This window comes from Phodopus roborovskii, unplaced genomic scaffold (genome assembly GCF_943737965.1).
Source record: "Phodopus roborovskii unplaced genomic scaffold, PHOROB, whole genome shotgun sequence".
Taxonomy (NCBI): Eukaryota; Metazoa; Chordata; class Mammalia; order Rodentia; family Cricetidae; genus Phodopus; species Phodopus roborovskii.
Window position 1 is genome coordinate 2,938,013 of NW_026126638.1, and position 27,530 is coordinate 2,965,542.

Here is a 27,530-nt window from a genome sequence, read left to right on the forward strand (position 1 = left end):
GATCCACTGGTTTTTTGTTTGTTTGTTTGTTTTTCTTATCAGAGAAACATCAGGCAATGTGCAGGACCAGCTCCCACTCTGAAATACTAAAATCTTGCAGAGCAGTAGATGCCAGGCACTCCAAACCTTTTTCTCACTGGCTTTTAACTGGCTTTCATTTCCCATCATGGGTATCATTCTGTACAGTAGCCACCAGAGGCCCTCCCACTGCAACAACTATGGAAAAACCCAGAAAGGACTTGAGTAGCAAACTGGTTGTAAATGCACTAGCTCAATGCTCAACACCACCATGGGACTTTTTTTTTTTTTTTTTGGCAGAACCAAGGTAATCTTGTAATGTCTTAGGTCCCTTTGCATGTGGCAATATTTATTTATTTATTTGGAAGATTTTGCCTATCACTCTATATTTATAGTTATTTATAAGATGTAACACCACTTCTTTCTGTTTTAAATAAAAATAAAACTTCTCTCAGCTTGTTTCTTATCCCCAGTATGATTGCAATGACTGCATAGGTGTGTGTGTTGAGATGTGAGAATAAAAGGGAGGCACTCGGGAAAATCTGGGGAAAACAGAATGGGAGAAGGAAAAAGAACTTCCAGAGTCAAAATTTCTTCCTGTAAGCATATTCAACAATTTTAATCGATCAAAAATGATGAAATTACGTCAATATTAGATTTCTGATTATCCAAGTGATTCCTTGAAATAATTTTTAGTTGGAATAAGGCACACTAGCATAACCACACTGAAATCTCCATTTCCCCGTCACTACTAACAAAAAGATGGCATGATCAGTTTATGAAGATAAAAGGTTTGAGCCACACATTGGAAGTACTAGTCCACAACCCAGAGGACTGCCGCTTTTATGTCTATGGTAGATAAGTCAGCACATGGTGGGAGCCCATGGCAGAGCAAAAACCACATACTTCCCGGCTGGTAAGGGAAAAGAGGCCGGGGTCTGCACGTCCTAAATGACCTGAGGACATCTCATTATGCCCTGCCCCTTACATTATGCACAACCAACTAGGAACGGGATCTTCAATACATGGGGCAGGGAATGTTCAAGCTATACACCAGGAGCATGTGTCCTTAACACAGCATTACTGTCCTGTGAGGTGTGACAGCAGAACTGCTGGGTGGCACTCTTCCTGGGGACATGAACAAATGTCCACTCACTCCAGCCAGGGAAAGGGACCTGACAGCAGTTCAAAATACAAATACTAGTGAAGTCCAGCTTGGTGAGCCAGTGAGTTTATTGGGATACTTCCAGGAGCAGAAATGACTTAGACAGCTGTGTCGCCAAAGCCAGCGTGGGTGAGGACTCATGAAAGCTGGGAACCTGGAGCTCACTGCACAGCCTGCAGGGAGCTCATGGGTGTGGAGAATGAATGCCTCTTCCAAGCAGCTCAGTTGGATCTGTTTTATGAGCCTGGGGACTTATTTGTTACAATGGCCCACTTGGAGATCCCTCACAAGGACAAAGGACGTGGCATCTCATAAACAGTACTTTATCTAAGTGCCATCCTGACACTGATGGGGTATTTTTGTGCAATACCTGCACGAAACAGAAAAAGTTGTTGGGGTTTGCTATGGTTTTCAGGTGTCAGATTACAACTGAGGGAGACAGCATTGAGCACTGGCATAAGGGTGTAAATCAAGTGCACTGAACAGAGTGGGATGGTCTAGTAGCATGGGCTCCGGGTGCCATTTGGGTCAGACAGGATCTGGAAACACGAGAAACATAGGAATGATAGAGTGAGACCTTCTGGGTGGTGCGGAGGCATGCACCTCTAATTCCAGCATGGGGAGGAGGAGACAGAAGCATCATGTGTTTGAGGCCAACCTGATATACACAGTGAGACTGTCTCACCGCCCAACCCCCCCCCCCCCCCGCACCAAGACTTCCCTGTGACATTGAGCCTACAGAATACTGCACAGACCAAAACACCCGCGATAAACAAAAGGTGCTTTATTTTATTCAATGGAATAGTGGTTACAATTAAATAGATCTGTACATTCCCAAATAAATAGTGTCCCAAACAATATGGGTAAAATGAAGAATACAGACAGTAGGGTATTTATGTACCTTCTAAAGGTGTCAGAACAATACTCTTGCCTCATACACACAGGGAGAAGTGGAAAGAACCGCAGAACTTAATGCGGTGCCCTGTGCCTGGGCTGCACTGAAGAGCTGGCTACGGGGTCCCTACTCACTCACACTGGGTTCTCTTTGCTTTTTAAGGGCAGGGTCCCTCTCCCCTTTGTGCCCCCCCATGCTGAGGATGGAACATAGGGCCCACTAAGTAACATATGACACCTCAGGTTTTTACACTTTCCTCTAGCGCTCAATTTCATGCCAGGTCCCGGTAGAAAAAGGAGGGTCATGCTAAGCACACCCAAGAACGGCACGGATACTGGGATACTGAACTTTGTTTGCAGTGCAGATGTTGAAACACTGGCCTCCTGGGAAGGCAGCCTTCACTGGACACCCCACTTGTGCCGCGAGATCCACACAATCATCAAGATGGCCATTCAAGATGGGCATGCAGAACCCTTCATTTAGATATAGACTTCTTTTAAACACACTACCGTTAAGACTTTAGTGATAAACTGGAGGGAGGGTTGTAGGTGAACTTCCTATTTTTTTGCCCGATTTTTCCATGAACCTGAAACTGCTAAAAAGAATCTTTGTAACAAATCTATATAATTATGTCTGACTGGAGGTGGTGAGGAAGAAGCTCAGCAAATATGCAGATGTGTGCTATCTCTGGAAGCCCATGGAGGTGGGTCGGGGCTAAGAAGGATGACTGGTACCCCGTTTTCTGGCTAATAACTGAGAAGGCAAAGGTTCTCGGTTTCTTCTCACCTGATTTCAGATCAAAACACCTTGATACTGCTTTGTGGTAGTTTATCTATTATGCATTTTTCTCTGTCAAATTTTTATGTCTTTTTTTATTATTATTCCCTTTAGCATGTTCAAGATGTAACACATTAACTTCTAGTTTTAGGGATGGGAAAATACAGCCTGGTAATAAGAGGAGAAATCACTGTTGGGGGAGCATCAGAGACTCAGGTCAGATGTGTGTGAAACTGCAGATGAACCCAGCTCACCACACTTGCTGTCAGAAATGCTCTCTGGACCACATGCCTGACACTGGCGGCTGGAGGCCAAAACAAAAAAGAAAACAAAAACACCTCTCCAGGAATGGGAACAGAAGCAAAACCCACAGCCTTGGGCTTGACTGAAATCTCTTGTGGCAATTCTCGCCCCAAATGCTAACATGAATTCTGAACTGAAATTCTTTGTCACCAAAGGCAACTTTTCGACAGCCTCCTTAATTACTCTTCGAGTTTCTTGGAACAGGGTCACATTGAACTCGTGATGTTAGGTATGTTTTTATTCATGGCACATGTTTGGAGTCCCAAGTAAACCCTTAGTGTTAGGTTACCAGCATCCAAGTTTGAGCATCAGCTCCATAGTGTCCAGACAGGGCAAGGACCAAGCCTTGACTCGTGTGCTTTCCTTTGCAGATGAACTTCATTTTCCAAGTACCTAATTCCTCTCCCCTGATACACTGACTTCAGCCTCCAATTTTCAGCAGTGAAAGATTTTCTCAGATAAGGATTCTTGAGGGGCAATCAAACTCCCTTTCCTATAGCGCCATCTGGGGGAAAGGAGGCCACTCCATCTGTTCCATCTGAACACCATCTTTCAGCATCTCTTCTGATGCCAGTCTAGGTTTACTTCCTGTAGATCATCCCTCAACTGGAAAGTCTGCGCATACAGGGCAGATACAAAGAAGCAAGGGATAATTTATTTTTTGCTGGTTTGCCTGGAAAGCTGCTTTTGCCTTATGCCCAGAGGCTTCCTAATGAGTCTTGATCAAGTGGTGTGTTCTTTTATCGTCTTTACTTGTGTGTGTACTGGTGCCCGCAGAGGCCTGAAGGAGGCATTGGCTCCCTGGTGCTGGAGTTATAGGCAGTTGTGAGCTGCCCGAGATGGGTAGTGAGATCTGAACTGGAGTTCTCTGGGAGAACAGGAAGTACTCTTAACCACTGATCCACCCCTCCAGTCCTTCATCTATATTTTGAGGCCTTTAGAAAGAAAAAAAAAAAAAACCCAAGAGCTGAATTCTATGCCAGACACTTTAGTGTTTTGCCATTTTGCCATTTTACATTACATACAGTGATGACAGTAAGAAGTGCCAGTTAAAAGGACTTTGGACTCTGACACAACCATTGCAAACACAGTGGGTTATACAAACCATTCTTCCTTGCCAGCACTTGATAAACTAGTGAAAAAGCACACAATTATCTTCAACAGCCAGTGCCATCATCTAGACATCAAAATGGTCAATGAAGACTGTGCAGATTAATTCCCCTAAGTGCAACGCTGAATGTCCCCACAAGTTAATAAGAGACATAATGGAACAGAGTGGCAACATTACCGTAGAAAAATGGCGAGTGTTGGGAAAAACCAGGTTGATTTGGGGTGGATTTCCACTATCATCTCATACAGCAGGACCCCAGTGGGGGCTCTGTCATATGAATTCTTAACTGCTTCTACAACGGCAGGAGCAGAGGACACAAGTACAACAGGCCAAGGCACCACTCCCTTCAGAGGTTCCAAAGTGTAAGGGCTTTAAACTTAGTGCTTTTCCCTCACGCCGTTTAGATGCTCCTGGAAGTTCATACAAACACACTGAATTGCTGGTTCACGTCCCTCCTCACAGTCTACGATAAAGACACTAATCCCAGTATTGGGAGTGACTGACGAGAGTTCGAATTTTCCTAGTGTGGCCGGCAATGAGCATTTGAGGTCACTCAGAAGATAACCAAAGAGGCTTCTCATGTAAGCTCCATGGCTCACAACTAAGATGCTGGCTGCTAAACCAGGGATGCCACCATCAGGATGCAACTGCAAACAGTTTCTTACGGGGAATACCTCCGCCAAACAGCTTTCCAGAGAGCTGCCTGGAGCCCCGGGGAAGACGCCTTCTCTCTGGCCTGTCTCACCCACGATGAGTTGACAAATACAATCAAAGAAATCCTTTGCACGTGCTTTCACCTACAAGGAAAGAAGTAAAAGAGGAAATAATGTCCTTAAAATATAAGCCTGAAATACAACTGACCACTAAAACTCTAAGGTTTCTATGGGACCTCAAAAACATCACTAGTTGCTGAAGATGTTAAGAGGGAGAGGGAGGGGACCTGGAGAAACGCATCAGGGGCAAAGCGCTTGCCACACTGCATGGAGACCGGAACTGTGGAGGGGGGGGGGGGTGTCCAGAGACACAGCTTGATTCACTGGCTGCCCACACTGTTGGTGCCAACACTGCCTGTACCGCCACCTCATGGTTAGTTTTTCTTCTATCATCTAAGAGACTGCTTGTATCACCAGGGATGGCTGCTAACTCACAGCGGCTGACACAGACAGGGTAACCGAACAGGGAGGAAAGAAAAGCAGCTGTCCTCAAAACTTGCAAACTTGCAAACAGCTAGGGTACAGAATCAGTCAGAATTCAGTGACAACCTGGATGTGGGCTACATACCTGCTCCAGTGTCTCTCCTCCGGGTGGAGTGAACAACGGACAGTCTTCCCCAGCGGCTCTGGCCATGGCTCGCATCTCGCTTAACGGCTTGCCTTCTACGACCCCATACTTCTGCAATAGTCCAGTTAGATAAAGGTGCTCCTCAGGTATAACAGTAAAGACCTGTGAAAATCTGAAACTGTCCAGGAAGGAGCTCAGCTCCCTACACTTATTGTCCCGTCTCCTCCGAACTGCTAGTGGGAATGCACTCAGCGGAGGCCCACACCCTAGAACACACTTAGAATGCTCAGGTTGGGTGCTCCGTCCAAGTGGCTGTGGGGAGGAACTTCCTGAGGCTACCCCAGGCAGATGGTGGGGCTTTACCAGACAAACGAGGGATCGGCTCAGTTCTGAGGATGGGGAGAAATGCCTGCAGGGCAACAGGAGGCCCTGCCTATCAAGCAGCGTCAGGTCTGACAGAGGAGGAACTTCCTTCTGCCAGAATTTGGGATGTATCTTGAGCCACAGAGAATGCACACAAGCTGAGAGAGGTAGGTGTTTTAGAATGCTCTCTTCATTCTGTTCCGTTCCCAGCCAGGATCAGAAGGGACCTGAGCTGAGAGCAATGTTACTGAGCTTGGGGTCAGTATTGTGGGGGATAAAAATAAAATGTCAATGCTCCATGAGACCTGGGTTCGGATCTCAGACTGGAGATCTCCATGTGTCTTGCTTAGCTTTAAGAACTGGGTGAAAAAAAAAAAAAAAAACCTACCCACATTCACAATGAGGGTAGGAGATGGAGGGAGAAATGTTTTGCCCTTTCTTTAAACTTCCCCACAGTACAAGTTTTTAACCACTGTGATCTTCTATTACTCAGGACACTTACCTCACACAGTTAAATAAGGTGCTCTATGTAACATGTAGCATGACAGTTGAGTAGACTCTCCCTCCCCTCGGTCCCCCACCCTCTCCTTGATCCTCCCACTCTGTGCCGAGAATTAAACCCAGGGCCTTAGTCATTCTAGCTGAGTACTCTACCACTGAGCTATTATCTCTAGATCTTCATTTTTTTTTTGTTTTGTTTTTTTTTTTTTTTTGAGATAGGGTCTCTGTAGCTCAGGCTGGCCTCAAGTTAATAATCCTTCTGTCTCCACTTCCCAATTTAGTTGATTCTAAATTCCCAAGAAAGCGCTAGAGAGGTAGCTCAGAGGTAAAAAGCATTGGTTGCTCTTGCAGAGGACCCGGGTTCAATTCCTGACACCCACATGGCAGCTCACAACTGTCTGTAACTCCAGTCCCAGGAGATCCAACATATCCTTTTCTGGTCTCCTTGAAGACCAGGTATGCCTGTGGTATACAGATATATTTGCAGCTAAAACATCCATACATAAAAATATATTAATTAAAAATGAGTTTCCGGGAAGACCACATTAACCAAAGGATGGCTCAGTGAACTCTGTGGTAGAAAGTCAAACAGGTTACCCTTTCTCGGAGTCTGGGATCATACTTCACCGCCATGTCTTTGCAAAATTTACTTTTCTCCAAAATGCCACATATGGTCTGAAAAAAGCAAAAGACAAATGTTTCTTCTTTTCCTCTTTTTTCTTTTTAATAAGAATGGGTCATTAGCATGAAGCTTCAAAAGCATGTCATTTAGTTTTTATAAATTACTATAGCTTTCCTGTGCAAAAAAAAATTGTTTCTCTGGTTGAGGCTGCAGCTCAGTGACCAAGCACCTGGCCAGCACACATGGCACCTGGGGTTTGTGGCTTCTTTTCATGCCTCACTCTGGTATTTACTGCTATGTATATTTAGTCCACAGGGCCAATCCAGACTATCGCCTGCTTTTACAAATAAAGATTTATTAGAACATAGCCACATGACCACTCACTGATATACTCTACGCAAAACTACATTCATTCCATATCAGTATGAACAGAAAAACATCTGTCACAGCCACTGCAGAGATTGTCAAACATGGAGTACTTATTATCAGGCCCCTAACAGAAAAGACATGGTAGCCTTCATTGTGGCTGTGTGTGTGTGTGTGTGTGTGTGTGTGTGTGTGGTGCATGCATGTATGCACATTTGTGCTGTGTGCTCCTGGAGCACCTGAATGACCTGGAGTGTGCTCCTGGATCACTGTTCACTTTACTTACTGAGGCAGGTCTCTTGCTAACCCCAGCATTCACCAGTTCTGATTTATCTAGTCAGCCAGCTTGCTCTGGTGATGTCTCCATCTTCCAGTTTCTGAGATTGCTAGTAGCTGCTGCATATCCCCATCTTTTGTGTGGCAAGCACTTTTTTCTCAGAACTGTCTTCTCACTCCCTACTCCGGTTCTAACTCTCCATGTAGCTGTCTCTAAATGGCTACTGATTCTTTAAGCCTAAGTCTCCATCCATTGTCAGCTTTCCAGTTTGACTCAATTCCTGTTTGTTTCTGGTTCTCTGCTTAGTCTCTCAGTTCCTCTTTCACCAAGGCATCAGGGAGCATTTGAAGCTCTATGCCTGATGATGGATGTGGAAACCAGGCTGGATACCTGAGTACTTGGGAGGCGGAGGCAGGGGAATAGCAAGTTCAAGGCCAGCCTGGGCTACACAGCAGCAATATACTGTTTCAAAACATAAAAATGATAAAAATCTATATGTGCTAACTCCTGAGGCTGACGGTGCTGGGTTATTTTGCTTATTTTTGTTCACTTTCTTCTTTATGTCTAACTGGTTTTGATGGACATGGGGCACCAGGAATCATTTAAGACCTTCCCTGTCCCCACTCCATATGCCTTGTGGTTTTGGTTTTAGTATTTCATTTGGTCTGTGTGTGTGTGTGTGTGTGTGTGTGAGCATCTGAGCATTGTGGCATGCATGCAGAAGTCAGAGGAAAACTTGAAAGAGTAAATTTGTCCCTTCCATCATGTGGGCTCCAGGGACTGAACTTGAGTCATCAGGCTTGGTAACAGGCACCTTTACCCGCTGAGCTATCTCACTAGGCTTTGGAAGCAGGTTTTTCAAACTCACTGTTGTTAGCTTCTGACCTATCAACCTAGACACTTAGCCTGAACTCACCTGCTTAGTCCTCGTGAGATCACTGGAGAAAGCGTGTGTAAACTTCACGTTGTTCAGAAACCGACCAGCAGCCTCTACTTGCTTAAACCCAGTCTCTGAAAGGGGCTCGTCTACTCCTTGCCCTGTGGTGGGACAGAACCATCCAAAGATGTATCTAGGTGAAGTCACAGGAGAGGGGCAGATTCTACAGTGATTACCATGATGCTATGTCATGTCCTTGGGTACCAGACCACCTGGCTTCTTAGAAAGCTGCTTCTAAACATTATACCACAGAGCCGTAACTTGGCAAAGACTCGCCTACGCAGATGTAGATGAGACCTCGGCTGCTGGTCTCATGGGAATTTCATCACACTGGGCCACCTGGCTCCTTCCTCTTTGATGTCTGTCCATTTCTCCACTGCATTTCACCCACAGGCTGCGCTCCTGAAGGCTGCAGCAGGTGGCGGTGTCACACCCCACTGTCTATTTCATCAGGGGCAGAGGGAGGAGGTGTGCAGAACCAGACACGATGCCTCACACCTGCAACCTCAGCACTTGTAAGGCTGGGGCAGGAGGATTGCAATGAATAAGAGGCCTTCCTGGCCTACATAGTAAATTGTAGGCCGGGCTGCACTACAGCCTGCCTCAAAAAAAAAAAAAAAAAAGCTAAAATAAAATTTGAAGTATTTTTAAATTAAAATACTACAATGCCCAGGGAAAGCAAAGCAGATGGTAAAGGCACATCCTACAAGGAAAGAACTAAACTGCATGTATTGCTCATTGCTGGCCGCCAGGATGTGAAGCAAGCCTCTGAGCTAAACCTCAGAGGAGAAGATAGGGCATTATGTTATCAGCACATGCTGGCGGGCAGGGGAAGGGGCTGCTATGTGGAACAGAGGGCTGGAAAACCAAACGGACCCTGGGAGGAGGCTAAGGAGTCTCAGATCAGGAGGAAAAAAAAAAAAAAATCAAACACAAATCCCCTTCCGAGAAAATCACTCTCAATAAGGGGTGATAACTCTCATTTATAGCAAACAAAAGATTCAACATGCACTCCATGTGTGCATGTGCTTGTACACACACACACACACACACACACACACACACACACACACACACCTCATGAATGAAAGCCAGAAGGAACAACATCCAAGGGATTTAGAACCACTAAGACTTTAGATACTAAATCAGCAGTACAGAGTAGAGATAAAGGCAGATTCAGAACAATTGATGAACAAAACCTGTGAAAAATAATGTGGCAGTCTTCTGAATCTTTTTTTTTTTTTTTTTTTTTTTTTTTTTTTTTTTTAATGGAGGAACTGATTAGGAAAATCTGGCAGGGATGGGTGTGAGAGCCTCAAACAGAGCTGAAGACAAGATTCAAAGGGCAGCAAGGAACCCAAAGTGCATCTCCTAGTTTAAGCTACTGTAACAAAGCGCCTTGGGGAAAGACGGCTCATAAACCGAAGATATCTATCTCTCGTTGCTCTGGAGGCCAAAGTTCTGTGTGAAGATGCCAGCACACTGGGGTTCTTTCTGGCGAGGTCCTCTGCCAGGGTACACAGTGGGGGACAGTCCAAATTGCAGAAAGAACAGGAGAACTCTCCGGGGTGTCACCCTGAAGAGGGGTGACACCTCTCCTTTGTGAGAGATGTCCCATGTGACTTAATCACCTCCCAAAGACATGGGGAGGGGGGCGACAAAATTTCAACATAGGCATTTGGAGGGACACAAGCATTAGCCTACAACATACACCTCACTGGAATTCCAGAGGGGGCAAGCGTGACGAGACAGTGACAGACTGCTTTCTGAAACTGAGGGGAGGCGCAAATCTAGACATGAGGAAAACACCAGGTACATGAAGTAGGATGAATTAAAAAGGGAAACTCTGCTGGAGAGATTACTCAGCGGTTAGCAGTACTGGCTGGTGACCAAGAGCTGCCAGCTGCACAGGCGCTGACTCCTTCTGGGGCATTGAATGTGGTGTGCATACACACATACAGGCAAATCACATACATACAATTACAAACAAAATCTCTGAAAACTCCTTCTACATACACCGAGGGAAGGTGAAGGACACTACAATCAATGTGAAGATCTAAAGAGCAGCTATAGGCTCAGCTTGCCTTGCGTGGGATGTGATGTGCTGGCCACTCCCCTCAATGCTCTGACAAAATACCTGACCAAAGCAACTTAAGGAAGGGACAGTGGGGCCCTGGAGAGATGGCGAAGCAGTTTAGGGCACCAGCTGCTCTTCCAGGCCCAGTTCCAGAGGAACCAAGGCCCTCTCTTCTGATCTCCAAGGGCACTACACACACATGCAGGCAAACCACTCACACACATAAAACAATAAAGGGTGCTCAAAGTTCAAGAAGATAGTCCATAACAATAGGGGAGCCATGCAGAAGGATTGCAGAAGCAGCTGCTTACACTGTGCCCAGTGAGGATGCTCAGGGATGACTACTCCCCTCACTACAGGACATGGAATGGAGCTGCCCACTTTCGGAATGGGTCTTCCCAACCACATATCCCTTCCAAGCAACCTCCGGTTCCCTGATGGCCAGTTGGGACGATTCTATATCCTATCAAGATATAATCCATGATAACATTCACTGATGGAAAACCTCCTTTACCAACTGTGCTGTTGCTCTGGTACTGGGAATGAGGCCAGGGTTACAGCTGCCAACCCATGAGCCTTGCTCCCAGGCTGCAAGTTCAGTTCAGTGAGACAAATGTCAGGCCCCGAGTGTGCACTGCTGGGGATCATCTCTTCCATGGTCCACCTCCACACACTAAAGGACCTCATGGAGAATGTGCCTCACCGTGAAGGGCTCACATGCTAAAGGACCCAGCACCAAAGAAACTAAACACACATGTAACTGGAAACAAATAAATACAATAATGTAAAGCAAAAACAAACAAACAAAAAGAATTAAGGAGGACTAAGTAACCAGTTCACCCTAACTGGGATGTACTTTTGCAAGATGGAGATGTTTATATGCTACTTTAGTAGATGTTGCTAGAATGGATGTTTTTGTCACTTTAAAAGTCGTCTGTTGAAACCCTAACTCCCAAAGTGATGGTGGCAGGATCTTCTAGCCCCAGGTTACAGCCCGTCTCTGCCCAGCGGTGGCACTACCCATAGTGGGCGGGGCTTTGACAAGCACAGCAAATGAGCATCCAGGGTGGTAAGAGTCAGGTAGGTGAGGGACCCAGGCCTGCGGATAACTCAGGTGGGCCCACACTGCACTTAGAAGCAAAGATGTGTTTAGACACACAACCAGTCTGTCCCCAGAGAGGAAAACCAAGTTCTGCACAACCCGGAAGTTCCTGCCCCCAAACTAAAACCAGAAGATTTTAGATCAACCACGGCACAGGAACAGCATCTGCCTAGAAGTTCACCAGGCTGTTCCTAAAAAAGGTCAGACTTGCAGATCCTAGCACAGAATACAAGAGGCCAGCATGCAGTAAGAGGACAAGGACGGCCCCAGGACACAGTGAATTTCACTGTTAGTACAGAAATCAGTTTAGAAAAGTGTTAATGCTAGTCTGTGTCATACTTCCTAATGTGAAATCATTTTTATAACCTAATTCAGTCTTGAACTCCTTGTGTAGTCCACATACTGGCCTCAAGCTCACAGAGTTCGTCCTGTTTCAGGCACCTACCTGCTGGGATTACTGGCATGTGTCACCTGGCTTTAAACATGTTAAATCTCAACTGTGGTGTTTCAAGACCTTAAGAGCCCAACACGACTTTTCAATCAGTGGCTGGACCCCTCTGAGGGTCTGCAGAGACTGGTGGAGAAACCCTGCAGACCATGTCCACTTCAGAGACTTTTGTTCCTCCTGGTGAGCTACTGTTTTGGTCGCAGTCTATGGTTACCATGGTACCCTCATCCCCTAATCCAATCTAACCCTATTGCAGTGCCTCCCACCCAGCCCTCCACTACCAAGTCTGATTAGCCCACACCTCCCATTAACACTGAAACAGAATTATGTAGGTAACAATCTGGTGAGACTGACCTTGAATGATTTTCTCCTTATTAAATCTTGTTTCGCCACTAAAATAAAAAGAAAATACCATTACCAAATTATGTTTGAAAAGAGGAAAAAATAACAACAAATTTTGTAATGACACTCATAACAAATCTTAAACTTCCAAATTGAAGTATTTTCTTTCCAATCATTTATCTCAACTCATGAATTCCAAGTCAAATGTATATGGATCAGAAAAGCAACGGTTAGTGGGCGCTGGAGGAAAACACTATTTAAAAGGCAGATGTGTACACAGTAGTTTTAAGAGGTGGCCTTGTTAAAAATAAGCGTATTGATTGATCAAGACTACTTAAGACAGCAGGACTGCCACCAGGGTGGCAGGCTGGGGGTTGCTGCCCTGAAGGAGTACATGACTGGGTATGACTATGGGAAGAGAAAGAAATTCCAGGACCCTTGGTACCCACCCAGAACTGACAGATTCTCGAGCTGAGGCAGTCACACCATGAGACAGCTGTAGACACCTTATCTATTGACAGTGCCCTGGACTGAGGCATGGCAACACTTTTAGGAATCCCAATCTGAAACCAACCAGAAGACCAACAGGACTGGAACCATTTCCAGGAAACATGGGTGAACTGAGGCTGGTAGAGGGAGGTGAGAGGGAGCCACAAGGGCAGGCCTAGATGGCAAGGCTGGCTTGCAATAAAAGTCACCAAGTGAGGCTGGTAAAGCGAATACCACACACGCTTAAGGACTGAGTTGGGATCCTTGCATTGGAAAAAGCTGGACACAGTGCGCACATCTGGCCAAGTGGAGACAGATGGCTCCGTGGGGCTTGCTGGTCAGGGCAGTGAGAAACCCTGCCTCAAAAATGAAGGTAGAGAGGATAGTGGGCGACATCTACTGTCAATCTCTGGCCTCCATATCACGCAGTGACCTCGAACAAAGCTCATTTCTTAAAAACACAGAATATAGACTTCAAGAGGGACTAGAGATTGCATAGTGGCCAAAAGGAGTTGATGCTCTTGCAGAGGACCAAGGTTCCATCCCCAGTATCCACGTGGTGGCTCTCAACGCAGTCCCAAAGGATCCAATACCTTCTCTTCTGGCTTCAACACATATCAGGCACACATGTGATACATACATATATGCAGGCAAACCACTCATGTGCATAAAAACAAAACTCCACAAAATGTGTGTGGGAAGAGAACAACCTCCACAATAAAGGACTAAAGGGCAAGGTTGAAATAATATTAAAGTGCCAACACCCAGAAATGAGAGCAATGGAAAATACCTGGATTCACATAAAGAAACACTGAAAGGATACATTAAAAAAGCAGTAGGTCCATGTCTGGTGGCCCATGCCTTCAATCCCAGCACTTGGGAGACAGAGGCAAGTACAACTTTGTGAGTTCAAGGCCAGCCTGAACTATATAGTGAGTTCCAGCCAGAGCTACATGGTGAGTAGCTGTCTCAAAAATAAAGTTGTTTTGCTTTTTAAGCAAAAAAAGTAGAGCACTTGCTTACCATGCAAGGCCTCAGGTTCAATACCCTGAACTAACTAACTAAAATATAAATAAGAATCAGTGTGCTCTCCTATGGGTAGAGGAATAAGAATGAGAACTGTCTTGGTTCTTAAACATGTAGATTTAAAAAAAAAAAATGCATGATTGCCTAAAAGAAATTACTGTGTACAGAACTATTCAGGTCTTGGTTTGGCCACTATTGATGGACTACTATTAACTATTAATAGAGGAGTTCCTAGAGTCCAAATTCTTGCAGCATCTTAAGAAGTGGCCACAGAAATGGGCATTAACCTCTGACTTGTTGACATGTCAGCAGCACAAAGGCTGCTGTGGCCTGGGTTCACTTCCTCTCTGACTGCTCCTCGTGAGAGCAAGAAAAACCTCCTCCTAGTGATTCCTGCCTTTAATTCCAGCATTTAGGGGGGGTAGGCCGCTTGAGTTCAAGGCCCAGCCTGGGCTACATATTGAGTTCCAGGCTGTCACAGCTACAAAGCAAGACTGTCAAAGAATCTGGTGACACAAGCCTGTACTTGGAGGGTCAGGAGTTCGAGGTCATCCAAAATTACGCATCACCTCTTAGGCCAGCCTGGGCTACAGAAGACCTGTCCCAAAAAACTAAAGAGACAAAACAGAACTGCTGTTAAATAGAACTACTATCCTCCCGATTACTCCCAGCAAGAGTCAAAGATGCACCCTCACTGTGTGCAATTAAAAATAAGGATGGGGGGGGGCGGGTACGGGAGAAGGCTCAGACGATAAGTAACCAACTCCCATACAAACATGAGCACCTGAGGTTAAAAAAAAAAAAAACAAAAAAAACAAAAAAGCTGGGTGGACCCATGGGGATCTGGGGACTGGAGGGTCCCTGGGGCTCCCTGGCTGGCCAGGCTGGCACAGTCAGAAAGCTCCAGGATCCACAGAAACCCGTCTCAAAAATTTAGGTGGAGGGGCCAGAGATGAGGCTTGGCGGTTAAGAACACTGGCTGCTTTTCCAGAGGACCCACAGTGACTCATAAAGGTCTGTAACTCCAGTTCTAGGGGTACCGAGTTCTCCTGACCTCTGTGAGGACTGCACCCACATCCTGCACAGACATTCAGACAGGCAAACCACCCATACACAGAAAATAAAAATAAGTAAATCTTTGTCCCTTTTTAAAGGTGGAGATTAATACACACAGGAGGGGGAGGGAAAAGAGAGAGAGAGATTTGCTAACTTTGCCAAATTTTACAGGTGGCACCAAAAGTCTGAGACCTTTGTACAGCCAGTGGCAGTGGCCATTCTTTTGAACACTCACTGAAAAGAATTCCAGTGACTCAAGTTTTGCAAAGGCACTGCCTCTTATCTAGTGATTTTTTTTTTTTTTTTTAAGTAAAAGGGGAAAAAAAGATGAGATATAGTGAACCACTTCCTTTAGCTGTGGGCTGATCAAGATCTCTGCTGAGACTGGAGAGAGATGCTTGGTGGGTAAGAGCACTTGCTTTGTAAGCAGGAAGAACTGAGTTTAGACCCTGATACTCACTTAAATGGCACGGTTTGTGCCTGTAACCCAAGTGCTGGAGGTTGGGGCTTGCTGGCTGCTAGCTGAGCTCCAGGTTCAGTTACTGAAGTCTCTTCCAGTAACCCCACCTTCAAGTGTGCATATGCCCCGACACACACAAAAAGAACCAGTCCCTTTTAGCTTCTATCAGGCAGTTTTGCACTCAAGCCACTTAATAAATATTCAAAGACCAGGTATCTCAAAACAGAACTGTTTCCCCAAAACCTGTGTAAATATTTAGGAGTATAGCTTTTAACAGCTTGAAAGGGTTTCTATAAATCCTCCAGGCAGGTGTTTAAAGTTAGGTTAGGGGGTGGCCAAGGTTAGGCAAGCCCTTTGCTAGGGATCCACTTCCCCGAACCAGACTTTGGCTTGTGACAGGGAGAGAAGGCAGAGGCTTCAGAAAGGTCAGGGAGATGTATTTGGAAGGAGTCAAGGATACAACACTCATTTTCAAATTCTGCAGGGTGATCCAATTCCAGAACAGAACACCCAGCCCAACAGGAGTCTAGACACTTATGCCAAGAACTGTAGTCTCATGAGCAGCCATTTATAGGCTCTGTGGGTAGAAGGGGGAGGGTGTAGCACATGATGGGGGACACACAAGACAGCGGGCAGGCCCCACTCAGGCTGAACCACTTGCTCTTGTCAGAAAGGGAGTTCCTTAGCTCAGGTTTACATGCTTAATCCCTTGTTAGATCCTTATAAAGGATTCAGGGTCAACAGACAGCTGCCAGCTGGCCACACAGAGAAGCCAATTATCGTGGGAAACTAGCACAGCTTTGGGGGCTTTTGCAACACATGTACTCCTGCGTTTATGATAGATTACAGCCTTGCCTGATGCCGTCTAATGCTCAGTCATGAATGGATCCTAACTCCCTTTTATCAACTAATTCATTTGCAAATACAGATTTCAAAGACTAGCTTGAGAGGGAAAAAAATACAAAAAGTAGATTAAATTTAGTTTGTAAAAAAAAAAAAGAAGAAGAAAATTAAACATTGTAAGAGCTGGCTAAAAATAGTTTCGTACGTGACTGTAAACACTAACAATGCTGAACAGAATCAAGGAAGGCGTCTGAGGTTTTGTGTAGGAACTCTTGACAGCCTTTGTGTTTGGGCTACAACGCTGTAACTTTCAAGAGAAATTATAAGTCAATACCAAAGAGATTTGAAGTTTGGAACCCAGGCTGTTCCAGCCCCAAAATGACACACCTCTGTGTCAAAATATGAAGAAATAGGAAGCTGGAGAGATGACTCAGGGCCTAAGAGCACTGACTGCTTTTCTAGAGGACCCAGGTTCAATTCTCAGCACCCACATGGCAGGCTAACAGCTGTCTGTGTCTCCAACTCCAGGGAATCTGACGCCATTTTCTGGCCTCTGTGGGCACCAGGTGCACACATGCTACGTACAAGGCAAAACATCTATACACTTAAACAAAAATGTAAAAACAGTGAATTACGATAAACACGGAAGACTTCATGAAGATTTGGTTTGACACGAGGAAATTGCTTTACATTTCTCTTGCTTTATAATAATACAGTCCAATATAGTTATTCATAATACAGTCCAATATTGTTATTTATAATACAGTCCAATATAGTTATGTATAATACAATTAGACAACTGTATTATAATATAGTTAGGCAACTCTTTCATGAGTCACTACATTTAAGTAAGGTGACTACCAGTCAAATTTGACATCATGTCTGTTCTTGAACGTCGAGGCTTCTAGCTGTCTCAAATACACCAGAAAGAGGATGGCTGGGATAGTCATGACAGAAAAGCAGTTAATCACTGCCCTGTCTTTATTTGAACACATCCATCTTCCCCTATCTAAAGGAGAATAATTTTCTAACTCTGCCTCCTGACTGCTGGAATTATAGGCACATACCACCACGACTGTCAAATAAAACTCCTCTTGCAACCCCTTAAAGGATAAAGGGTAGCACAAAGCTGGCGATATTCAAGCGATGGTCAAACACTAGGCTTTAATGTAACTGAGAGGCAGAGAACAGTGAGTTAATTTGCTCTGGTTCAAATCTTGCCTAGCCAACTTGCCATGTGACTTTAATCAAATTACTCGGAGTCAGACTCCCCTTACTCACCTGTGAATCAGATTCACAAAATAAACTCCCTATTCACACAGATACTTCCCAGTAGAGTCTAAGTGGGGGTTGTTTCTCCAGCCCAGGTTCCCTGTAACTTCAAAGGGGTTTCCCAGCTGGGTCCGAATCATTCTCAGGTTGGAAAGCAGGCAATGAGAACTACTTAAGCTCCTCCAGGGCTCCCAATAAAGCTGTTTTACATTAAGAAAGTTAAGAACCCTCCTAGAACATTCCAGAACACACTGAGGGTGAAGCAGAAGAGATGGGTGAAGCAGATTTCTAATTTGGTCATTAAAATCCCTTACTCCTAAAAGCCCAGCTCACATGATGTCCAAGATTAGAAAGACTGCATTCACCAATCTGCTTATGCCGACACAGGTCAAAAAGATTAAATCTGCCCCCTGATGCCTACGCCATATGAGGCTGCTCCTAGCTAGAGCCTCAATTCCATCCAACATCTCTTCACCTTGAAAATTCCCTACTGTTATCCACCCCCGAATGTGCCTCCCATCTTCACGGGGCAAACACGTGTAGAGAAGGAAAACAATAGGTGATCTAAAGTCAGCTTCTGCTCCATGTAATCTGTAAAAAAAAATAAAACAAAATAAAAATGCTCATTCAGGGTCGACTGAGAAGACCTTGGGTCCTCTCTTCTTCTCAGAACGGTAACCTTTGAAGGGAAATAAATTTCAAAAGTATCCCCGCTGTGAGGAGAAACGGGTGGGGTGAGGGAGAAGGCGTCCAGCATCGGAAAGATGAGGCGTGGCGCAGCAATTCTGCAAACTTTGGGATCTGCTAGGAGGAGAAAGGTCATGCTGAGAAGTCGGTACACAGGGTCGTGTCTTCACTCGGCAGCTGGGAACCTTGCTCGTGTACTTCTCCACACTAGCTTCCTGGGGAAAACGCAGGGTTGCTGACATTTAAGACCAGCCTTCCTCACTCAGGGTGGTGCGGATGAAAGGAAGTAGACCGGAGTGGGCGCAAAAGAAAGTACATAGGAAGCCCACCCTACTGGGCTTGGTGCATGCAGGGACCAGAGGAGATCCAGGCCAGGAAGCTTCCGGAGATTGCGATACTCACTGGCGGATGACGGTCAGGGCGAAGCGCGGCATCTCGGCTGGGGCACCAAGGCGCAGGAGCCACGACCAGGATCTGCTGCACCGCTCAGCGCCGGCACTGCGGAGCCACCTTGCCTGTACTACTTCCGCCTGCCCTGCGGACCGGCTCCGTAGCCATTGGTCGAAGTGACCGCTAACGTCTTCACAAGGGTACCAATAGGAGAGGAGATTGGAACCCGAAGCGACCCCGCCCAGGCCTCTGCGCGCTTGCGCTCCTGCGCGCCGGCCTGTGATTGGCTCCTGGCAGGTGCGCGGGCCCCGCCCTAGGATAACGCCCTGCGAGTCCTGCCAGCTCTAGACCGCCGCCTGCGCCAGGGCCAGATAAGGACCGCTTTGATTTTTTTTTTTTTTTTTTTCCTACAACTGATTTGAGGAAGGCGTGTAAGTGTATGGGGTTTATAGCGTGCTAAGGCGATGACTCTCTCACAGTGTACAGAGCCAGGGTTTGCATCCTGTGAAATTTAGCTGTTACCCTTTACCTGGCAAGTAAGGTCAAGCTAGGTATGTAGATCTAGACCAACACAGCAACCCGGTTTTGCTCTCAACTTCTTAACCAAAAACTTTTAGAGAGGGCCCTTTCTTGCTTTCTGCTTTGTCGAGTCTAATCTTATCAAGCCAGTTAGTCTGCTAATGCTGCTACCATTCATAATTAAGTCACTCTTATATCTTGCCCTTCAGAAGTCTCCACTGTTATCTGTTGTAAGAAGCGTTGTCTTCAACCTCTGCTACCATAGTCTCTATTGTGTTGAACGTGGTCTCTGTCGCAATGACCTAGAATAAAGTACTTTCTTTACAAACAATGCAGCTGCATAGGCTCTGTGTAAAAGCCTTCAAGAGTGGCTGGAGATTATGACTCAGCGAGTTAGGGGCACTGGTTGCTAGTCTAGACAATTCAGGTTTGATTCTCAGTACCCACATGGAAACTATCAAGCATCTGCAGCTCCAGTTCTAAGGGATCTGGCGCCCTCTTCTGGTTCCCACTTCTGTTAACCTATACACATTAAAAAAAAAAAAAAAAAAAAAAAAAAAAAAAAAAAAGAGTCTTCAAAACCTTGAGCCTGAACCTATAGTACTCAGCCATGCGACAGGAAAATGGGGATAAAGATGCGACCCGAGTTGAGGGTTACAGTCTGTGCCACAAATAGCCAGGGTTGGCCACCTAGACTCCATACACGAAATGAAAGAGCCTCCCCCCCCAAAAAAAAATAGAAAAAGGAAATATTCAGTGCAGTCCCCTGAAAATGAAAGTTAAAATAAGCACAACCAAGCCATCTAGCTGAGACCAGTTGCCCCCAGAGGATTGTCTCAGCTCTACCTGTCTCTGACAGTAATTTTCCTCCTGGAGAAAGGTCCTCTGCCTTCGGAACTTTCTCCTCCTTTAGCAGGAGATTCCTGGGGAGATTTTAATTTCTTGGGATCTATCCTTTCAACAATTTCATAGCCAAAAAGAAGGGCACAGAATCTCTTTAGAATATATTCATTCTGGCCAAGTGTGGGCATACACCCTTAACCCCAGCACTCAGGAGGCAGAGGCAGGAAAATCTCCTGAGTTCGAGGCCAGCCTGGTCTACACAGGGAATTCCAGGCCAGCTGGGGCTACATAGTGAGCCCTTGCCTCAAAGTAATAATAATCAAAATAACAATAATGGATACTAATATAATGGCTAGTTTATATCAACTTCATAGAAGCTATTGCTATCTGAAAGGAGGGGACATCAATTAAGAAAATGCCTCCATGGGATCCAGTTTTATGGAATTTTCTCAGTTAGTGGTGGATGGGGGAGGGCCAGTCTGTTATGGGGATGGTGTTATCCTTGGGATGAGCATGTCGTGGTGAACAAGCCAGTAAGCAGCACCCCTCCATGGCCTCTGCATCAGCTCCTGCCTTCAGGTTCCTGCTCTGCTTGAGTTCCTGTCGTGGCTTCCTTCAATAATGCACTAAGATGTGGAAGTGTAAGCCGAATCAACCCTTTCCTCCCCAGCTTGCTTTAGTTGGTTGTGATGTTTCATCACAACAATAGAAACCCTAGCTGAGACAAATAATAAATAAAGAACAGTAATAACGATCTGCTTATTCTTGCCAGGCAGACTGTTTAACTATAGGCCCAAGCCTGTCACAGGTCAATGTTAATGTTGGAGTGTGCTGTCTTCTCAAATTCTTAGCTGAATCCTTGCATTTGATGGTCCATGTGTGGTGGCGATTCCCCCAACTATATTTTAGATAGAGACTGGTTCAAAGCCTCACCCCATGTGTCATTGCCTTCGACCTTGTGACAATTGGGAGGAAGACAGGACAGGTTGGCTTCTTGATCTTCAATCCAGAGATGAGACATGTGGCCTCACAAGGAGCTGAGGCAGTTTGTCTAGGCGCAAAAAGCTAGTCTGCACTGAACTAATCCAGACCCTCAAACTGCATTCCCAGTGGATCACCTAGAAGCCTCTTAAATGGCAGGCTGAGCTCCAGGCAAACTAAATCCGGCTGAACTAGTTAGTGCCCCACACACTAGTATGTTTGTAAAGCCTTCCCATTTTGGGTTCCAAGAGCTAGCTGTTTGAAAACCTTCTTTTTTCCCAACAGGTTCTTCTTTTAGTTTCATGCCCCTCCACTTTATTTATTTGCTTATTTTTTAGATTTTGTTTGTTTTGAGACAGGATTTCTCTGTGCAGCTGCCCTGGCTGTCCTAGAACTTGCTCTGTAGCCCAAGCTGGCCTTGAACTTACAGAGGCTCCACCAGCCTCAGGCTCCAGAGTGCTGGGATAAAGTGTATACCACCACTCCTGTCCCTCCACTTTATTTATTGAAACGGGGTTTCTCAGTGAACGTGAAGCTCCCTGGTTCATCTAGACAGGGTGGCTAACAAGCCCCATGCTCCTCCTGTCTCCATCCCCAGTCCAGCCCCAACACTAGGATTTGTTCCCCTCCCGCTGGCTTTCCACATGGGTGTTATGAACCAAACTCATGTCTGCGTGCAAGCACTTCACAGCTTTTAAAGGAAGTCACGTATGAATCTAAACTAGAACTTCAACTGAAGATTCACCGGAATATGTAGAATCTAAAGTAATCATGGATGCAGAGAAATACAAATCTCAGGCTCATTATCAAGATCTGTCATTACACAGTGAATATGGACAGCACTGTTAACCCATAAATATGTTCAGGTTTCTTTATGTTGCTGTTTGGTGGCGGGGATTGGGGGCGTTGTTTTTGTTTTAGAGATAGGGTTTCTCTGTGTAACAGCCCTGGCTGTTCTGGAACTCCATGTGTAGACCAGGCTGGCCTCGAACTCACAGAGATCCGCCTGCCTCTGCCTCCTGAGTGCTGGAATTAAAGGCGTGTGCCACCACGCTTGGCGTCATGTGCAGTTTTTATGTACCAATTATTAATCTGTTAAATTAAAGGACTCATCTGAGTACAAACAGGACTGTAAGTGTAAGACTAAATAAAAAAGACAAAGCTGGGCACGGTGGCAAACACCGATAACCCTGGCGCTTCAGAGTTTGTGGCAGAGAGATCGTAGATCGGAGACCAATGTGGGCCACCCACATGAGTTCAGAGTTCCAGGCCCGGGGTAGCTAGGAAGACACTCTCCAAAACAAACAGCAAAAAGAAGGAACACTTGACGTTCAGAACAGAGTGGGGTTTTCAGGAGCCAGAGAACTGTGGTCCTGCGATAGAGCGAGCAAGCATCTTCGACAAGTTACACTGCTAGATCTTTTCAGGGTTCTGAAGTCGGAGGTTGCCGCAGTTTGTGCCGGCATAGTAAAGAGGTGTGCTTGGCTTTACTGGCAGGAACCTTCTTGCACCATCACTGTCATAACTGATTGCATGCAGGACCCTGAGGGAAGAGTAGGACCCCGAAACCAACAGAAAATCAGGACTACACGGTAAACCATCTGTTTTATCCAACCATTGAGAAATAATAATACAACCAATGATCCAAGCAAGAGGGGCTGCCAGGCCCACTGTGCCCAGCTCTCCATCAGCTCGGTATCCAGGGGTAGAGGAAGATTGGTTTTGGCAGTCTGTCTGCCAACACCTGACATCTGTTAGCAGGAGCTCCCAGGGCTGCTCATAACGGCCAGCCTTTTCACCGACGGACACCCGAAGAGGCCTTCTCAGTCTGACGTGCTTCTGGGGACCTCACCATTATTTGAAGGCATGCAGCCACTAATCCCTTTTCATGCCTTGCCGCTTAGCCTGTCACTTCATGGGGGGGGGGGACTCTTTCCGAGGCCAAGGTCACTGCTGTATGGGAGACTGAGAATGGCAAGGGCATGAACGGATGTTAGAAAAGTCACAGTGCTGAGTGGGATGGCTAACATTATCAGTTGTTTCTGCTAAAGGGCCTCAGAGACCTCTTCTTCATTCCTCACCGGGCTCAGACCTTGTCCTGAAGTCTATGCTGGCCTGACAAGGAATGGAAATGCAGAGGTCCAGAGTTCACTTCTTTTATTCCCACCCACATTGCTGAGTGGTTGTAATACATTTGCCATCACCAGCCCTCAGGTGATGATAAAGAATAAAATTCTTTATTTTATTTTATGTACATGGATGTCTGCCTGTATGTATGTCTGTGTACCATGTTTGTACCTGGTACCTGAGGAGGACAGAAGAGAGTGTCAGACCCCCTGGAACTGGAGTTACAGATGGTTTTGAGCTGTCATATGGGTGCCGGGAATTGAACCTACATCTTCCAGAAGATCAGCCAGTGCTCTTAGCCACTGAGCCGTCTTTCCAGTCTCTTGTTTGTTTTTGAGATAGGGTTTGTCTCTGGCCTGGAGCTCACCGACTAGGCTGGCTGACCAGTGAGCTCTACAGGCCCACCCACCTGCCCCTGCCTCCTCAGCATGTGGGTTACAAGTGTGTACCACCATGCCCAACTTGTTTTTCTTTTTTCACGTGGTATCCAGGGGTCAAACACAGGTCCTTATGGTTGGGTGGCAAACACTTTACTAACTGAGGCATCTCTCCAGCTCAGAGATGTGAGGTTTTTTCTTTCTTTCTTTTTATAATTGATATTTTCTTTTTTGAGACAGACTCTCACATTGTAGCCCTGGCTGGCACGAAGCTCACAGAGATCTACCTGCCTTTGTCTCTGAGTGCTAAGCTTGAAGGTGTTTGCTATCATGCTTATTTTTCACGTGTTTATGTGAGTAGAGGTCAGAAGAGGACATTGGATTCCCTGGAGCTGGAGTTAGAAATGGGTGAGAACTGCCAGATGTGATATGAATGCTGGGAATTGAACTTGGGTCCTCTGAAAGAGCAGAACCACTGACCTATCTCTCTAACCCCAATATGTGGCATTTTAAAGGCAGTAAAATTTGGGTCTTTGGGAGTAAGGCAAAAGCCATGGCCTTTTCCCAGGCAGAGTCCTGGGAGTTGGGAAGATTCTAGAGATGTGTGATGTGCAAGCTTGGGGCTGGGGGCAGCAGCTGGATCCCAAGCCCTTCGGGAATGTTGGGAATGGTGAATGTTTCTTTTGCATTCAAGAGTAGCAACAAAGTCATGGAGAAAGCCATGGTCCCAAGGCCTGCAATTTTCTTCGTGGTATTTTTACATATTCAGCGTCAGTGTGCATATGATATAGACAAATTAGCATGCAGGTTCTTCAAGCAGTGAGTCTTGATCAGCTCTGGTTTTGGTGACAAAATACTATCAGCTATGCAGGTGGCTTCAACAATCCATATTTCTCACGGTTCAGGAGGGTGCATGTCTGAGATCAGGGATTCAGCACCCGTGGGATTCTAGGCAGGCCAGCTTCTGCCTATATTCTCACATGGATGGAAAGGGGTAGGACTGATGTAATAGTACTTTTGGGACTGCCAGACCCCAAATAATGACATGGAGACTTATTAGTTATAAAAGCCTTGGCTTAGCTTGCTCTAGTTCTTATAACTTAAGTTATTGTTTAATCTACATTCTCCCATGCGGCTCATTAGGTCATCTCTGTACTGCCCACCCTTCTTCCTCCTCGTCTGCCTGGCGCCTGGTGACGCTGCCTTTCTTCTTCCCAGAGTTCTCTCTGTCCGGAAGTCCCACTTAGCTTCCCTGCCTCGCTATTGGCCATTCAGCTTTTTATTACACCAACCGCAACAATACATCTTCACACAGTGTACAAATATCCCGTGACAGAAGGACTCCCTGGGGTCCCCCTGATTGAGGGCCCTGATCCCATTCATGACAGTGGCTACACTCTACCCAACTACCATTCAAAGGCCTCACAGTGAATGCAAAGATCTCAACATAAGAATCTTGGGAGAGGAATACAGCATAATCCAACAAGAGCACACAGTCTGGAAAGCCAGGCGTGATTGTAGTGTGTGCCTGCAATCCCACTTGAGAGTCTGAGGCAGGGCAATCATGAACTCAAGGCTAGCCTGGGCTACATAATTCCAGGCTAGCCTGGGCTGCACAGCAGTAGCCGATCTCAGAGCAGAACAACAAAGAAGGAAAGAACAAGAAGATGCACTGTCTCCAATAGTCACCCTATTCTCAACTGGAGGCTACAGTCCATACAGATGATGTCAGTTGTATCTTGGTCAGTAATTAGTGCTTCATTAACTGGTATCTTTGTTCTTTGGTTTTTGTTTTTTGAGACAATTTCTCTCTGTGTAGCCCTGGCTGTCTCAGAACTCACCTTGTGGACCAGGCTTGTAGTGAGATATTTACTCTCTCCATCTCAAGGATGCCTCTGCCCAGCAAGCGAGAGAGCACTCCAGGATCCCCTACCTCATTCTCCCAGTTCACATCAGCACCTGTTCCCACCCCCCAATGGGCGTGGTCAGTGCAGCAGGTGCGAACAGAGTAAATATCTCACTACACAGGCTGGCCTTGAACGCAGGTCTGCCTGCCTTTGTCTATTGAGGATAGTGATTGGTCTCACTGAAGGATGGGTAGCTTGTCTTACTGGGCAACTTTGGGCCAGTTCTCTCTTTTGAGTGACCAGAAGGAAGAAGGCAAGCAGACTGTGGCCCGTGTCAATTGGGCTGCAGGCTGCACCTTAGTCCTGCAGCTCTCTGTCCCAGTACACGGCCACGGGACCAGTGCCTAGATAATTGTTGCTTACTGTGACAGGAAGACAGTCTTACACTAGGGACATCCATCTCAAAGAGGGGAACTGCTTTGCAAGCTGGTCCTGGACAGAGAGCCCACAATGCCCAGGCTACCAAACAGAACATACAGGATATGTGGGCTCTGCAGTGTCTCCACAGGTATGCTGCAAACTTTAGTCTAAGGCTTGCTGTCTACGTGAGTAGATGCCAAAGTTGGAAGGGAGTGGCCAGATCCACACTTGTTAACATCTCTTGTATGCTTGGTTGGGAGCCCAGCCTTTAACAGATGAACTGTCTCTCCGGCCCACATGTTAACATCTCTAGTGGCTATAAGAATTTGCTTATGCCAATAAGGTATGTAAAAGTCTCTGATACCATAGAAATTCTGTAGGCACCAAGTGGAAGCCTAAGGCCTCCATTCTTTCCCACCCAGATTGGCAAAGCGGAGCAAGACTGAACTGTCAAGGGAGGGTAGAACTGAATGACCAGAGAAGCAGACTGAACTGTCAAGGGAGGGTAGAACTGAATGACCAGAGAAGCAGCTCTCCAGCCCAAAAGGTAATGTTTGGGGAAGAAATAGATTAACGCACATCTCATCCAAGTTAATGAATTTGGGAGCATGGTTGTAGGGTTTTTTTTGTTTTTGTTTTTGTTTTTGTTTTTTAACCTCTTTGGTTCTTTACTCTTTGGGGGGCCCACCACCCAGCTCCCAAATAAATCACACACTGAGGCTTATTCTTAGGAGTGTCCAGCCTTAGCTTGGCTGGTTTCTTGCCAGTTTTTCTTAAATTTTCCTGACTACCTTTTGCCTCCGGGCTCTTTCTTTTTCTTACTTCTGTATATCTGACTTTTCACTCTCACTCTGTGGCTGGGGAGGTGGCCGGCCCCTGAGGTCCTCCTCTTCTTGTTCAATCTTTCCTTCCTCCCTTCCCAGATTTCTCTTTCTATATCCTCTCTGCCTGCCAGCCCTGCCTACCCTTTCTCCTGCCTGCCTCGATATTGACCGTTCCGCTTTATTAGCAAAGATTCACAGCTTCGCAGAGTTAAACAAATGTAGCAGAAACAAAAGCAACACATCTTTACATCGTTAAACAAATGCTCCAGAGCATAAGCAAGTGTAACACACTTTAAAATAATATTCTACAATACATGGCAGTCACACATTTGTAAACCATATATCCTTGGAGAAACCTAAATAGAGCCACTGTGACCATTAATTAGGGTACAGGGCACATATATGGGGAAGGTTACCACTTCTTAAGCATCTCCTATGAAGGTGCTTTCAATTGGAATGTTCTTTCTTTGCTCTTAGGCTTCATCTTCATTAAAGGTGACATTCTATCTACTGGTGACTTCAGTGGCGGGGGGGGGGGGTGTATTACCCTATTCAATCCACTGTACCAAAATTCTCATTCTGGTCAATTATCAGGGAGAATCTAAGTCAAGTAGCCTATGTGGTGCAATGTGTGTGATATTTTAAGTCAACCACATTTTGCCGACTTAATTTCTTGCCTGGGTTCATCTCTCCAAGCAGAGACTGTTATAATTACATTTAAAATGGGGCCTGCATGTTCATGTGTCTGAAGACTGGGTCCCCAGCTGGTGATGCTGCTTTGGGA

The 27,530-nt window shown here is 45.9% G+C and overlaps 1 protein-coding gene across 1 annotated transcript; it reads right to left on the bottom strand.

Annotated features, from left to right (window-relative positions):
* Positions 1-1,968: 1,968 nt before the first annotated feature.
* Tigar (TP53 induced glycolysis regulatory phosphatase) lies at positions 1,969-18,996 on the bottom strand. The gene is made up of 6 exons (XM_051173164.1): positions 18,821-18,996; positions 12,598-12,635; positions 8,596-8,717; positions 7,012-7,089; positions 5,551-5,661; positions 1,969-5,066 (listed from the first exon to the last, which is right to left on the bottom strand). The coding sequence occupies exons 1-6, from the start codon at positions 18,850-18,852 to the stop codon at positions 4,647-4,649; spliced, it is 801 nt and encodes a 266-aa protein (XP_051029121.1). The 5' UTR covers positions 18,853-18,996; the 3' UTR covers positions 1,969-4,646.
* Positions 18,997-27,530: the final 8,534 nt, after the last annotated feature.